Genomic DNA, 16525 nt, shown 5'->3' with positions numbered 1-16525 from the left:
TGCAACCTCTAAAGCAATGCTGGCAGCACTCATGCGTTTGTTTTTTGAAGCCAGATTCTGCACCTGACGCACAGCACGAGGACTTAACCTCTTTGATTGACCCCTGCGAGGCCTGTTCTGAGTTGAACTCATCTTGGAAAACCTCTGTATGACCCTGGCCACTTTACTGTAACTCATAGTTTCAGAGTGTTACCAATCTTCTTACAGCCTGGGCCATCTTTGTGGTGAGCGACAATTCTATTTCTCAAATCCTTAGAAAGTATTTTGCCATGAGGTGCTATGTTGAACATCCAGTGGTCAGTATGAGAATTGAATTCATGAAATTTGAATTCATGTGCTCTAATACAAGATACAACAATTTATGTATGTATTTATGTGGCTTTGCATAGTTAAACAACGTACAGATATTATCACTTTGGGTGTACTTACTTTTGTTGCCTGTTATTTTGACAATAACGGCTGTATGTTGAGTTATTTTCAGAGGATAGTAAATATATACTTCTATACAAGCAGCACATTTAATACTCTAAAATATATCCAAGTTGAATTTTTTTATAGTATTGTCCCTTGAGAAGATATACTAAAATGTTTGCTGAAATGTGAAGGGTATATATATATATATATATATATATATATATATATACAAATACATAAAGTCATGCTCAAAATTTTACAGACACCATGCAGAATCTGCAAAATGTTAATTATTTTCACAAAATTGAAATGCTAACCTGATTCTCCAGAAGGAAACATCATGCATACTGTCTGGTTACTGATATTCTTCTAAATATTAGAAAATCGGCTGAATGGATTAGAAAACGATAAAACTCAAACTTTTAACCGTGAGGGAGTTGTAAAATGAGCCTATTTCCCAAAAAAGTGGAGTATCCCTTTAAGACAGGGAGAGAAAATGTTTTGAGTTTGAAGATCATTGAATTTGAATTGTACTTAATTTATCATCCGGGTAACATGCATTTGGACATCATTATCATGTTCAAAAGTTTTCACCCTCAACTCTTAATGGACAGTTTCCCCTTCTGGTGCATCAGTGAATGTTTGAACCTTTTTTAATAGATGTGTTTGAGTCCCTCAAATGTCCTCAATGTGAAAAGATGGATCTCAAAGTCATACAGTCACTGCTGGAAAGGGTTCAAATATGCAAAAGATGCTGGAAAACTGAAGAATTTGCAGGACCTGAATGATTTTCCTGAAGAAAATTGGGGAGTTTAACTGCTCAGACAGACAAGGAACTCAAGAACAACACAAATCACAAATCAGAAACAAGAAAAGCAGTTGTGGATTATTCAGGTAATGACACAGTATTAAGAATCAAGAGTAATGCGTAAACTAAATGTAAATATCTTGTATGTAAAACATCTTATTTAATAAAAACCATGCATTTTGTATGATCCCTCTTATTTTATTTAACTTAACAGTAACACTATTTTGATGGTGTCTTTTGAACCTTCTGTTGACTAGAAGTAACTTTGCAACTACATGTCAACTAACTCTCATTAGAGTATTAGTAGACTGCTTATTATCTCTTTACATGGTCCTCCAACACACATTATACTGACAATAACTTTGCAAGTACGTGTCAACTTATTCTAACCCTAACCCGTCAACTAATACTCTACTAACACTCTAGTTAGAGTTAGTAGACATGTAGGTGCAACATTACTTAATCAAAAGAACGTGTTAAAGTGACCATCAAAATAATCAAATTAAAATTTAGCAGATTCTGAAAGGTGTATGTAAACGTTTGACCATCACTCTACCAAAAAAAAAAAAAATCATTATTATTATATATATTTAGCATGACAGATCATGCATGATGACATTTCAACACCTGGTTTTCTCTTTTCATGAAAAGTTCAAATTTTTTAAAATCTTTTTCTGCAGTTTCTTTGACTATAGTTTAAACACATACAGGTCAAATGTGTTATACCTTTGTTTTTGTATCAAAAAAAGTTGCAGAGACTTATTTGAATGAGAACATTTTTAATGATCAATCTCTTTAATGTATTTTTTTCTGAAAAACAAATTCTTTGTAACTCTCTGGCATTACCATTTACATAATTCTGTACATGAAAAAGAAAAAAAAAAGCACTGCTTTAGATACAGATTAAAATTTTAAAACTAGAAAAAACCTTCAAAATAAAAATTAGAGGAGGTTTACATTACAAATTAGTAGTAAGACATTGTCTGAAGTGCAATGGTATAGCTCAGATGAGTTTAAAAGTGGAAAAAAAGATGAAATAAAAATACTTCTCTATTTTAAACAAACAGCAATATTTTTACAGTTAGTAGAGACATATCCTCTGATGTATTTAAAATTGTAAAAACATATTTACATATAACTGTATCTGATATATATCTTTTTCCATCACATATATGTCAGCACCAGTACAAAATAAAATGGAGAAAAAAGATAAGCTCGATGACTTCAACAGAAATCAAAAACATGTTCATCTTGGTCCCAGATTGTTGATATTTGGTGAGACGGCAGGAGAACGTGGGCTTTACCCTCTCCAACTGCGATCCTCTTGACACAGCAACAATATAACACTGCGAAACACTGAAGATGTGAATGCGTTCAATCTCCCATTTAGACAGAACTAAAAAAAGGGCAAGTCAGTCACAATTCAAGTCAGTTACATTCCTCAGAGCTGAAACAATCAAACTAGAGCTCGATCACAGAAAGAGACAGCATGACTATAATACCATAAAGTAACACACACAACTAGGAGAAAAGACTGATATTCTTTGTGTGGCATTTCATGGTAAACAACAGACGACTAAAGTAAAGAAAGGGTTACCATTTTGAGACTTCATTTGAAATTAGTTGACAGACCAGGTTAAACTCATACAAGTAACAACAAATTCATTATGTGTACTATAAATGTTTCGAATAATGAAGTTGGAGGAAATGGATTGTAAATAAATTGAAATTCCAAATACAAAGCAGAGGCTTACATGTATAAATTTAGCCAATTTTTGTTGTTGAAATTGTCACTGTTGAAAGAGAAAAAGAAAGTTGACTGGATTACTAACGGCTTGCGGGAGTCTTGATGTGCTTGTTTTTCCTCTGTCAGGCATTGAGAAACGGGTAAAGGAGTGTCAGTGTGTGCAAGAGCTTGAAGTGATTATAATATGTCATTTGACTGGTAAAATAAAAGAAGAAAAGTGGCATGACCCATCAGCGTAAACACAGTATGAACTGTGCATTTAGTTTTTTTTTCAAATCTTTAACCAGTGTTCACAAGCAATTACGTTCAGAAAAGAAACAAAACTAGAATGTTGTGAAGCGTTTTAAATTATAGAACCAAAACATTGCATTTGCCTCAGATTACTTCCACAAACTACTGGGGTGTTACATTAAAATCGCATAAATATTACTTTATGAACTGTTTCTTGTAATCCAGATGAGTTCGTATATTCTTTCTAGCTGCCATTGTGACTAAAGAAAATATCTTTCTCACAGTTTTAGAGAGGGGAGGGAGAAGTTTGTAGCTGCCAAATCTCTTCAAGCAATATTAACAAACACCTTGACAAACACACACACGCACGCACGGCTTCACTCTTCTACTGACACCGGTCGCCTAGCGACAGCAGAGCATCCATCTTGCATGCACAGAGCACACGGAGTCTGATGTGTTTTGTTGTGATGCTCTTAGTGCAAATAAACGCACACACGCAAAAGCACAGAGCAGAGCAAATCAACACACATCAAGAGCAAGAGAGAGAAGGTGTGTAAGAGAAGAAAGAGGAATAGGTGTGTTGAATTGTTTGGTTTGGGGAAAAGGGGGATCCATTGGTGAAAAAGGCCCACCTCAAATTTCCACACACTCTTTAATACATGAACAGGATGTCAGAACAAGGAAGAACTAAATACATAAAAACATCCATAAAATCTTTCCCAATGTCATTTTGCAGGTTTTCAGTGCCTCTTGCCCTTAGTCCAGCACAAAGGACATAAGAGAGAAAAAAAAGACAAAGACATAAATGGATCAAATCCAAAAGGGGTATTTATAAAAAAAATCTAATCTGAAAAACTGAACAGCGGAACCTTACTGGAGAAGCAATCCAAACAGAGAAGAATTGGTTTAAATATTGTGACAGCACACACATGTATTACGCAACATGTACTATATTTCTTAGATTTGTTGACCATGTTTAAAAAAAAATAAAAAAAAAATCACATTTTCCATAAAATTGTTCTGTTAAAAAATCCCTTAGGCTATTGGTTGGGGAAAAACTCTTCCATCCAACCTTCCGTTGAATCCAAATCTGTCCCATCCGACAGGCCGAACGAAACCCCGGCCCCAGCCCCCGATTGGCTGCCGTAACCGTACGCCAGGTCCTGATTGGACGTCCTCTGGTAGCCCTGAGGCTGACCCCCTGGCATGTACGACCCACCCCCTCCCGATGCTCCCGGTATGCCCTGAGCAGGGCCCTGTCCAAAAGCGGCCATGTTGGGCACTCCCTGGTTCATGCCTGGCATTACCATCCCCCGCGGCTGGTTGGTCCTTGGTTGCCCCGCCATGTGCGGCATCATCGGCCCACCCATTGCGGCTGGGTTTATTGAACGTGGGTCCACCATAGTCTGTCCGCCCATCGCTTGTGCGAAATGCTGCTTGGCTATCCTAGGAGGCTGGCCACCTTGCATGGCGTACGCAGGGCTATTGTTAAACGCCACCATGTCGTTTGAAGTCCTTCCGCCCATGGCCTGAATATTTTGCTGTTGCGGCCACGTCGGGCCTCCGCCTCCCATCATGCTCTGCAGTCTCTGAACTTGGGCTTTGGCCATCGCCTGCCCACCAGGGGCGACACTGGCTGATTTTATCTGCTGCTGCGGGAGGGCCTGGTTCATTAGCATCGCCTGTCCATACCCACCACCCGGGCCTCCGCCGACCATTCCTTGCCCGCCGGCGCCCGCTTGTCTTTGTGCCATCGCCATACCGGGCTGGTTGGGATGGTGCTGCTGTTGCTGCTGGAGCATTTGGCCCATGTTTGGGTTCATACCCTGGTACATGGCAGTCTGTGAACTGGCCTGGCCTCCGTATGCCATGCTCATGTCACCCTGCGAGGGCATGGCGGCCGAGTTCTGGACGGGCGCCATCTGCAGTATCCCCGGGTTCTGTTGCTGCTGCTGCTGCATAAGTCGAGCGTTCCGCATGTTCTGCAGAGTCTGGTTCCTTGCTGCCATCTCCTGGGACGTGCCTAAAATCATTTTAAATTAAATAATATTAATTTGACATCTGTTGTTCTCATTACATTTCCAGTACATCAAGGCTTGCTTCAATTAAAGTCAAACAGCATAAGCACACCCTCACAATAGCATAGCAAATCACTGTCAATTGTATATCTTGACATAAACTGCACACTGACATCTCCAGATGACTGTATGTGTCTGAAATGAGTGATTCCATGTTCCCAATCCTGCTCCAGGAGATCTACTTTCCTAAGTTCAGCTCCAACACAAATCAAACACACCTGAACCAGCTAAATAAGATCTTCAGGAGTGTTTGATCAGGGTTGGCTCTAAACTCTGCAGGTAGGTAGATCTCCAGGAACAGGATTGCTCACCCCTTAGGCCCTGTTCACACGAACACGGAAAGTTTTTTTAAAATTTTTTTTTTTTTTTATTTATTTAGATGGGACAATGCATATTAATGAACGTTCAAGCATAGTCGAACGTAAACACGCCGGATTTAGCACAATGCTAATTTCCATCCGTTGTCCCCTAACACAGACAAATACAACCCAAAAACAAAAACAGACACACAATATACATATCAACAAAATAAAATAAAAAAATATATAAATAAATTAAAAATAGTAATAATCATAAAAGTTCCAATAGGCCTATCTTATAGAGAATGTATTGTAGTACCCATTACAAAAACTCCTATATGTAGACATTCCGAGATGCTTTCAAAACTTCAGAGTTTTCTATACGGTTTGGCCGTCCATACGCTAAAGCAATATCTAGTCACTGAAACTGAACTTTTTTGAAAACTCCTGCAAGGTTGAAGATTCTTAGAAACCGCGATTGCATTGTTGTCATGTGTAGACAGTGAAACCGGAGATTTTGACTTGTGACGTCGGAGTGCATGCTGTTATCTCCTTTGTTTGACGTCAGATTGTGCGCCGCTATCTCCTTTGTTTACATGAGGCGAGTTTGTGCAATTGTGGACGTAGCCAAAATATTGCTACTAATAACTGTGCTAACAGGGTTTATATGTATACATACACAGTTCTCCCATTAGGAACAGCAGTGTCAGAATTCTATTCTATTCTATAACATGTTGTTAGCCGACCAGAACGGGTAATAACCCTTTTTTCAGGCTTCTGATTAGCCAACATGGTTTTACGGTTAGGGTTATATCAACACCTGTTGGTTTGGCATGCTCGTGACAATCGCTTCATAGCGTGTTTTTGCTTTTTCATGTGGACAGAGATTTTGCTTAAACCCTGCTTATGTGGACGCGATTTTATTTTTTTTAAAAAGGAGGAAAAACTCAGTTTATAAAAATACGGGTGGAATAAACCCACTGTACATGAATTTCATGTTAGAATTATGTTGACAGGCATCAAGACAAAAAATGAGATATAAAGCAGGGGTAGTGTAGGGGTAGAACGAATGTGTGTGTGTATGCATATAGAAACAGATTTCCAGCGTTAATACACAAGCCTGAAAAATAGCTTAAGGAGCTAGATTTCTGATATTGTTGTCAGATTTCACTTCACTGCAGATATGAAATATGTTATTACAATGTAATCTTGGCAAACTGTTTCAGATATTTTAGTCTTGATTCTAGTAGTTGTACCTACATTGCAAATAGCTTCCTGGCACTGTGACCAAAAGGACCGCTGAGCAAACTGACTAGCTAACTGATTATGATGTTTACATTACATAAATGTTAACATTAACAAACCAAAAGACAGATATGTCCACTTTAATATTTAAAACAACAAAAATAATCAATAGACATGTTTCCTGTCAAAGCAACAGACTTTGTTTGGGCAAATGCATGTGTCTTTTACTGCTTCACGTGAAAGGGGGTATACTGCTTTTTTTTTTTTTTTTTTTGGGGGGGGGGGGGGGGGGTTAAATAGAGGAACTGCACTTAGAGGCTCACATCAGAAATCTACTATCCACATCAGGTCCTTACAGTGCTTGTATAACACTATAAGCCCTTTAGCCACACAAAGTAATTTGGCCATTACAACTAGTAGCAAAGCGTTTAGATTATGGGAATGGATATTATCCTCTTTTCTTTGTATATGTGCGTGTCTTGCCTTGAAACTGCTGGAGTGGATATGGATTCCTCTGTGCCTGACTCATCTGTCTGGGGAGATGCTGCTGCTGTTGTAACTGGAAAAAGAGGGAAAGTGAAGCAGAAAATTTAGATGAATATCAGAAATTCCTGATCAATAAATCAAACAACTGAACAGAAAGCAGACCTCTTATGCCACAAAAGGTCAATAGATGCTTGCACACTCTGTGTCTATGGTGTCAATGGCACTCACCTGTTCCACCAGCATGTGCTGCTGCTGCTGCTGCTGTCTCTGTTCTCTAATAAGCTGTGCTTTCTGCTGCTCCATCAAATGCAGCTGGACCCTCTTTTCCTCCATAGCCATCATCTGCTTCATCATGGCCGCCTGTTGTGGATTGGCCAGATACCCGGCAGGCCCCGCCCCGTTAGGCCCTGATGAGGCCACACCCCCCTGTCCTCCGTGAGGTGGCTGGACTCCACCAGCCTGCCGTGGCAATCCAACCACACTTTCCTACAACACAAGAAAGGAGAGATGATCAGAACAGGGAATAACAGATGATACACTGATTCACTTTATTTATTCAGTCAATTACTGTGACCTACTGACACTTAATACACATAAAACTAGTTCTAATTGCTTCTTGCATGTAATTACAGATTATTTTCATGGTGAACTGTCATGTAATCCCCAGCCACAATAGCTTCATCGGTACTAAATGAATACAATATATTACATACATTACATACTGTTCAAAAGTTTGGGGTCGGTATGATTTAAGAAACTAATACTTTTATTCAGAAAGGATGCTTTAAGCTGATCAAAGTTACAGTAAAGTCATTAATGATGTTAGAAAACATTTCCATTTCAAATAAATGCTGCTATTTTTAAACTTAAAAAAAAAAAAAATTAAATAAATGCATCATGGTATCAGTACCAAATAAGCATATTAGGTGCCGTCCACACAGAACATGTTTTTCCATTCCAAATCTACCACTTTTTTTCAATGTAAACATAAATCCAGCCTTGGTTAGCCTAAAATACTCTCTAATAATAATAAAACAATCACCGACCACAAACTTTTGAATGGTAGTGTATCATACAAATGTATGTTCCCATGTAAATACCTTTAAATGTAATACAGCAGAAAAAAATAATGCAAATGCAAGTGTCCTTTCCAAACTCAAACTTTTTACAGTGTCATAAATTAAACAGAGTAAACTTTGAATCAAAATTGGTTTACAAATGAACAGAAAAATAAAACCTCAGAGGAACACATTTCTCAAACATGGTATACCACGGAATAAAGGAGCTGTGGAGACGCAGGAAAAGATACCCCTCTCTCTGAGTAGTGGTTGAGGTAATATAAAATTACCTTTAATACACTTGAAGTAGACTTGCTCTGATACAATAAAGAGATTCATGACAAAGAGTCATGAGACCCAGACCCTAGATGTATATGGAACAGGACAACCAGACTCAGTAGGACACACTGTAAAAAAAAAATATTGTTGGTTTACCTTAAAAAAAAAAAAAAAGTAACCCGGTTGCCTTAAAATTTTAAGTTCATTGAAATGGAAAAATTGAGTTAATACAATGAAGAAGATTAATCACCAGAAACTCAAAATATTATGTTATCTGAACTACATAAATTATCTAAGTTGATTTAACAAAAGAAAAAATGTTGTGATTACAAATCATGAAAATATTTTTTTACAGTGTAGGACACACTGTAAAAAATATTGTTGGTTTAACTTAAAAAAAGTAACACAGTTGCCTTAAAATTTTTAGTTCATTAAAATGGAAAAATTGAGTTTAATACAATGAAGTTGATTAATCACCAGAAACTCAAAATATTAGGTTATCTGAACTACATAAATCATCCAAGTTGATTTAACAAAAGAAAAAATGTTGTGATTACAAATCATGAAAATATGTTTTTTTTTTCACAGTGAAAGGAATGGTATGCAGAATGGGAGTGGGGGGTTCAAACTGTTGCAAACTGAATTTAAACCTGTATCATCCACACAAGCACCACATAGCTCAATGTGCCCAAGCACATTCACAGACCAAAAGCCCACGACTCCAAACATTTTATTTGAACCATCCCTCCATGAGGCTCTTAGAACAGTATAAATAATGAGCCACAAACATGCACACGCCACAGGAGACGGATAAATCTAGACCAGACCGGTCAATGAGCACAAATCTGTGTGTAGACAGCTGGATCTCTTCTGTTAACCAGTCATGCTGTCCAAACGAGCGCTGATCCGCACGTACGTATCCTTGTTGAGGCCAGAGGGGGGCAGTGTTGATCTTTCCCCCCTTCTCCTACCCTCTCTCAACTCCCTCTTTTGAGTAATCATCTATCTCTATTTCTTCCACCTCTGTGCCCATGTCTCCATTCCGTTCTCAGTCCTTCCCTCCTTCCTCACATTTCCCTTTACCTCCTCTCTTTTTCTTCGTTCGCCCTCACCACCTTACACACTCTTTTTCATTATGATCCCTTCATTCCCCCTCTCCCTTCAGCTCTCCCTGCAGATGGCTTAATCATGAGTGGTGTAAAAGATGTGTCTCCTTCCTGCCGGATAATCTGTGTGAGCCAAAGACTCCTCAGCAGAGCATGGAAAGAGAGAGAAAGAGAGAAAGATGAGGGGTGAGAGAAAAAGACTCAAATGACAGAAAAAAAAAACATTAGAGAGAGAGAGAGAGAGAGCAGGTAGCCAGGCAACAGTGGCTGTAATGTTGAGCAGATGGTGCTCATAGGAGCCATGATGGACGGCAGCGGGCAGCAGCCGAGAGAGAGAGAGAGAGCAGCGTAAATGAAGTCTCTCTCTTTTATCCTCTCTTCCTCCTCTTTCTGTCTCTATCACCGATTCCATCTCCATCTTTTTTCCCTCGTTTCCTTAAACCACTCTTGATTCTACGGATCACGCGCGGTCATCTATCTCTCTAACTAAACCGTCAATCATAAAGATTGCTGAAAGAGACTGTACAGGGGGATCAATGCAAATACTAAAGTGTGTAGTTTGTGTACCACTACAATCACCAAATGGAAACGCTAAAGTATTGACTTTAAACAGGTTTCCTGAACACTCCCCCCATCTGCCATTGGTCAGGACAAACATAGTCCCGACCCAAACGCGCATCAACGGTCGAGCAAAATGTGGCTGTTGTCAGGACTCAAACAGACATAACGTTTTGATAGTGCCACATTTACACTTTTTTGGGGGAAATCAACCTACAAATGACTGACGTACAACTGTCTTAATCTGGGACAGAAGAAGATATTATAAAATCCCACACCCTCTGAGCTTTGTGTAAGTTTGAGGGCTTACCAAAGGCACCAAGCCAACATAAACAGGCAAGACTATCGGTTGATAGTGAACTCTAAAGCTTAAGCTCATCTTCAATTGTTAAAGGTGTTGGAGGATGCACAAAGAAGCTCACTGCAGTTTGCACAGAGCAATACGTAGTGCGATACAGATAGCCGGAGTGATTGCTTTCATTGATCTCATGCATACACACACAAACACACATTGATTACCCAGTAGTGAGCCTTGGCCCAGATCAGGCACTAATCTGAGGGGCTTGCTCACAACATCCCCTCTAATAATACACTACGCACCACCAACACCCGGTCCTCATGAGGGCGTTCGTGTGTGTGGGTGGTGATAGTAGTGACTGGCCAATTCAAACAAATTCAAGCTATGACATCTTAAACGTGTTAGAGTGTTGGCAATGCCAAAGACGATGCATAAATGTAGCTTCGGCTGATCATTTGCAAGTTCAGTCTCAATATGGCATAAAAGACTCGAGAGAGGAAGTTTGAGCTGCTCTCTACTTGTTGAATGATTTTTTTATTTTTTTTTTAATGGCCAATGGCTGATATCTAGAGAGCAAGGTGGCGAGGATATACAAACACACATACACATCCATCCATTCATCCAAATCAAACCTGTGACCAGCTAAGGATGCTTTTTAATGTCTCATATCATGACAATAAGCATGTACGTAGCCTAACTACTCTTTTAAAGTAGGCTTGATTAAACAGACTGGTGAATTGAAAGAGCGCAATGACAAAGGTGTGGAGGGGGCGTAGTCTATTGAATTCTCCAGGTGCTGCTGCTTCCTTTATCGGATTATTTGTTTTGACTATCAATCACGTCAAACCTACCGAGAGCAAACAAATGAGAGACTGGCAGGCAGAGGATCACCGACAGAAGGCCAAAACCAAGAAATCTACATCACAAATTGACCACAAACAAAAGCACTTTTCAAAATAGCCTTACATCTGGTGCAATGACGAAGAACAAAGAAATGCCAAAGTAGTCGTTCTTTTGTTCTCAAAATCTAGATAACACACCTGTTACAAGATAGGACCGGCCACGCTGTATAGCCCACCCCCTCATTTCCCATTCTTCCATCCCTTTTTCCACAAACTCCACCTCTCTCAGTCTCTACCTCCAACCTTTTGCCCTCCCGTCCCTTCCCTCCCCATGTTGTGTTATCTCTTCCAGTTTCTATTTTCCCTCTATCCATCCATTTATTCCACTGCACAGAAGCCATTAGCGGTGGCCGTAAAGCCATATTTCTGTCTACAGCTCAATTACAAGCACACACACTCACGCGTGCACAGGTTCAGCACCAGTTCATTGAGCATTATGGATAGAAATCCATCTGCAGCTATGCGCACGGATATCTCCATATGAATCCCTAATAAACAATTGCGGTAAACGGATTGAAACGTTAAATGATGATGTTAACCCTCAGATTTCAGTTTATGTCCATTTCATCAGCCAGGCTGGGTGGGCATTTTCCACCAAATTGGATCCGAAATTAAATGATCGCTCTTGGAACGAGACGAGCGTTAAACCGTAACGGATACAGCGTCTGAATAAGGGAACTTGTTTTCATTGTTTAGACAAGTCTGCGACGTGAAATTGTGCATTGTTCTTTGGCTGGGCCTCAAAGTTTCAGAAATAAACACCGAGCACCCACGGCTCAATTAAACACAGACGGACTCTCTCTGTGTGGATCTGCAGGTAGAGGAGAAAATGATGAAATCTGATGTAAGGACGAGAAAGGAAAGATAACAGAAGCCCAGTGAAATAAACGTCTCCCTCATGCTTCCCCTCTCTGTTACGCTCACTCTTCCTGTCTACCACTTTCCCTTTCTCCTTATGGAGGATGAAATGCAGTATTTGGAGCATTAAGCTCTGACATTGTGCTCGGCTTTCATAAAGGAAAAGTTATAGAACCCATAAACAGGCCCACACAAAGCTCTCTAAATTCAGAAAACCCATAATTCACCAAGATCTGCACCGTGCACGATCATTTATTAGCCTAAATATTTTATTTTGCTTGACAACAGTGCAACACGGCGACAGAATTCAACAGGTTTTTCCTTAAAAAAATAGCTGGAAAAGGTCTACAGACTGTGCCGCCTGCATGTGTCATACGATATGCAGATTTACCCTTAAACACAGCAGAACTCAGTTGAATGTCACAACAGGTGCTTGTGTGTCTGTTCCAAAATATTATCTCTTTCTTTCTCCTCTTATCTCTCCTTTGTTTCTCGCAGCTGTGCCTTGTTGAAAGCGATCATGACTAATTATTCAAGGCTCAACAGAAGCAGAATTTATGATGAACTTTATTATCTGAGTGAGAGAAAGGGAGAGCGAGAGAAAGAGAGAGAGGGGAGCGGAGGGAAATGTTTTAAGCTGTTGAAACGGTGTTTGATTGGTGAAGGGTTTTTGAGTGCGTCTGTGACAGATTATTTGTCATCTTTTACTGTCTCACTTTCCTGGGATGAGTGAACCAATCATGGCTCTTTTCTCTAGAGGGGAGATAAAGCGACCAATCACAGCCTCAGATCTCTTTTCTTTACTGTCCAACATTCCCACACAGGGAGTGCTTTCAAAACCTAGTGAGCTGCCTACCTAGACAATATTATAAGGCATCATGAATTAAACCTGTAACAAATATCACACAAAAAAGTCAATTATTTAAGGGATGGTTCACAACTATTTACTTGCCCTCATGCTGTTCCAAATCAGTATTATTAATTTTCTTCGGGGGAACACAAAAGAAGATATTTTGATTTTTATTTTGTTTTGTGGTTTGGTTTGTTATGGTTAGGTTACCAACTACAAAATATCTTGATCCATTGCAGAGAAGGCAATCCCAGAATGCATTGCAATATAAATTAAGTATGTAGGCTACCGATAATTAAAAATCGACTATTATACCCCACATTCGCATTTTTATACTTGCACTCAGATATGTCAAATATGGACAAACCCTACCGTTGGCTTCAGAATTTAATTTAAAATGTTTAACCAAAGGTTTGTTTGTCCATATTTGACCCAAACATGGTAGAAACATCCCACTGTTTTTTAAAAGTGTATCAGAGTCACATCCTGGGCCTTCCCGGTCAGAAGTGACCGGACACCTAAAAATGAAACTTCCTCCATCCCAGTAAAAAAACAATGCAATTTATTTTTGTTCTATAATATTTATTCTTTTTAATTTAGTATTTTGAGACAATTTGATTGCATTTATTAATATTTATGCAATATTTATGGTCTATTTTTGCCATGGAAAAATATATATATTTCTAATTTCTATATATATATTATTTTTAAAAAATTATTAATGCAGTATTTTAGCTTAATATAGACTCTAGGCCTTCAGAATTTTTTTTTTGTGAAGAAAATAAGCACCATCTGGTTACAGTACAGAGAAAAAGCATAGAACCATGGTGTAACCACTAGATGGCATGTACAGCTCTCTATGGAGAGGAATTCCCCAGCTGTTTATGAATACATTTAGTTTATATATATATATAGTATATATATATATATATATATATATTTGAAACAATCTCAAAAATTATTTCTTATTTAAAAAAAAAAAAAAAAAATTGTGAATCTTTGTCAATTTCCCATTCATTTCCTATGGGTTCATTTCTGACCAAAGACCAAAATTGTGACAATTTTTTTTTTTACGACCACTTACCATGCTCATCATGAACTCATGAGTTTTTTTGTGTGTTCACGTCCCAAATGCCAGAAATGTCACCAAGTTTCGTAACATTCTGATGAACATTCGTAACATTCAGAAAATTATTCGGTCAGAAGTCACCGAGGACCGTCAGAGGGTAAAAGGGTTAGTTCACCCAAAAATGAAAATTAAGGTCATTAATTACTCACCCCCATGCTGTTCCAACCCCGTAAGACATTCGTTCATCTTCGGAACACAAATAAAGATATTTTTGATTGAATCTGAGAGCTCGATCAGTCCTACATAGAATCAAGCGACGAGACTACTTTTTGTGCGAAAAAAACATAAATAACGACTTTATTCGACTATTCCATTACTTCCTTATGGGCGCATGCGCGAGAACTGAGACGAGGACGTTCTCCTTCGACTACTTCTTGTTACCGGCTGCTCACCGCTTAGGAGTATTACCGCCCCCTACCGTAAAAGATGATGATCCATGTATAATTTTATTTATTATTTAGTGTTTAGCAATGTTGTTGATCTGTGTTGTGGTACTTTCATGTTATCAGTGTGAAGCTGCTTTGATACAATCTGTATTGTGAAAAGCGCTATATAAATAAAAGTGACTTGACTTGACTATAAGGCGCTCCGGATTATAAGGAACACTGTCGTTTTTTGGGAAGATTAAAGGCTTTTAAGTGCACCTTATAGTGCGGAAAATACGCTAATTGAAAAGCGTATGTACAGCGTGCATCTTCCTCTGCTTGTAAACAGAAAGTTTTGTGCTTCCAGCTATATCAGCACATCATCTTATACGGTAGGTGGCGGTAAAACTCCTAAGCGGTGAGCAGCCGGTAACAAGTCGAAGGAGAACGTCCTCGTCTCAGTTCTCGCGCATGCGCCCATAAGGAAGTAACGGAATAGTTGAATAAAGTCGCTATTTATGTTTTTTTCGCACAAAAAGTAGTCTCGTCGCTTGATAAACTTATAATTGAGCCGCTGTAGGCACATGGAATATGTAAACCTTTTCTTTAATGACTTTATGGGCCGTCAAGAGCCAGTCCCTTAGGCATTCTATGTAGTAGTGATCCAGCTCTCAGATTCAATCAAAAATATCTTTATTTGTGTTCCGAAGATGAACGAAGGTCTTACGGGGTTGGAACAGCATGGGGGTGAGTAATTAATGACTTAATTTTCATTTTTGGGTGAACTAACACTTTAAGCTTAGAAACATAACGTGAAATTCCATTGGAATCAATTGTGAGTTGTGTCTCCATACACTTCAAGCACTGTATGTCTGCCGCAAAAAAGTGCTGCCTAAGTAAAGTGTTTCACATCACTCGCTCTTGATGTTACGGATGCCTTAAAAGGTAGCTGACTATGTAGGTTTAACCTATGCTCACTAGGTTTCGGAAAGGACTCACATTGTTTATAATTTAATTCGGAATATGACAGCATTGTGTTTGTGATGCGTGCGAGCGTGTGCTAGTGCGGCTTTAGTGTTCGGTTTCACAACCACCCTCTCCCAGGCACTTTTTCTCCTGAGCAGCAATTACCAGGGCCTTGATTTATGTGTCCAGTCAAAGAAGCCTCCTCCCCCTCTCTTTTCCTCCTCCTCTCGCAGGCCTTTTATCAGCAAGTCACTCTCTAACAGCACCGCAGCCACCCCTGAGACAGACCTCATCAGATAACACGCACGCACCCAATGAAATCTTTAAGAAAAAGCCTCATCCTCACGGGGCCGAGAGCAATCGTTTAAATATCTGTGAGCGTAGAATCCACGCGCACACGTATACATATGCGTCTTGTTGTATGTTAATGCGGAGGGCATCACACACATGCTCTCTCTCTCTCTCTTGCATGTTCTGTCTATAGTGAGAGATGGGTGGGGGAGGGGCTGAAGAATGTACGGCCTCGGGGGACTTCCGATCTTAGAGAGAGGGAGAGAGATAGAGCAGTGGAGGAGAGGGGAAAGGGAGGGAGAGAAAAAGGGAGGTAAACAATCCGGCACACTTACAGAGCGCAGAGGGGAAATGGAGAGGATGGGTAAACGTGTTTAATAACACACACACACACAAACGCTGCCTCAAAAGAGCTGTTCGTGGGCGAGACTCTGACACACACTCGTTCGACAAGGAGAGGGGAAGGCAGAGAGAAAGAGACTAGGTGTCTTTTTTTTTTTTACTACAGTGTGACAGTGTTGACTGTTGACGGCTGGGAGTGTCATTGTGGGCAACGA

At 39.5% G+C, this 16525-nt stretch overlaps 1 protein-coding gene across 1 annotated transcript in view; it reads right to left on the bottom strand.

The window, feature by feature from the left end:
* Positions 1 to 2393: 2393 nt before the first annotated feature.
* The window catches only part of maml3 (mastermind-like transcriptional coactivator 3), a 127334-nt gene continuing 113202 nt past the window's right edge, over positions 2394 to 16525 (bottom strand). The window contains exons 3-5 of the mRNA XM_039690559.2: positions 7537 to 7794; positions 7306 to 7381; positions 2394 to 5223 (exon numbers count right to left, since the gene is read on the bottom strand). Of these exons, the coding sequence (XP_039546493.2) occupies positions 4241 to 5223; positions 7306 to 7381; positions 7537 to 7794 (1317 nt within the window). The 3' untranslated portion in view covers positions 2394 to 4240. The remainder of the gene's footprint in view (positions 5224 to 7305; positions 7382 to 7536; positions 7795 to 16525) is intronic.

The sequence above is a fragment of the Pimephales promelas genome, chromosome 6, assembly GCF_988280905.1.
Source record: "Pimephales promelas chromosome 6, fPimPro1.hap1.1, whole genome shotgun sequence".
Lineage (NCBI taxonomy): Eukaryota > Metazoa > Chordata > Actinopteri > Cypriniformes > Leuciscidae > Pimephales > Pimephales promelas.
Note: the sequence above shows the minus strand (reverse complement) of the source record. Positions and strands in the feature narration are given on the sequence as shown.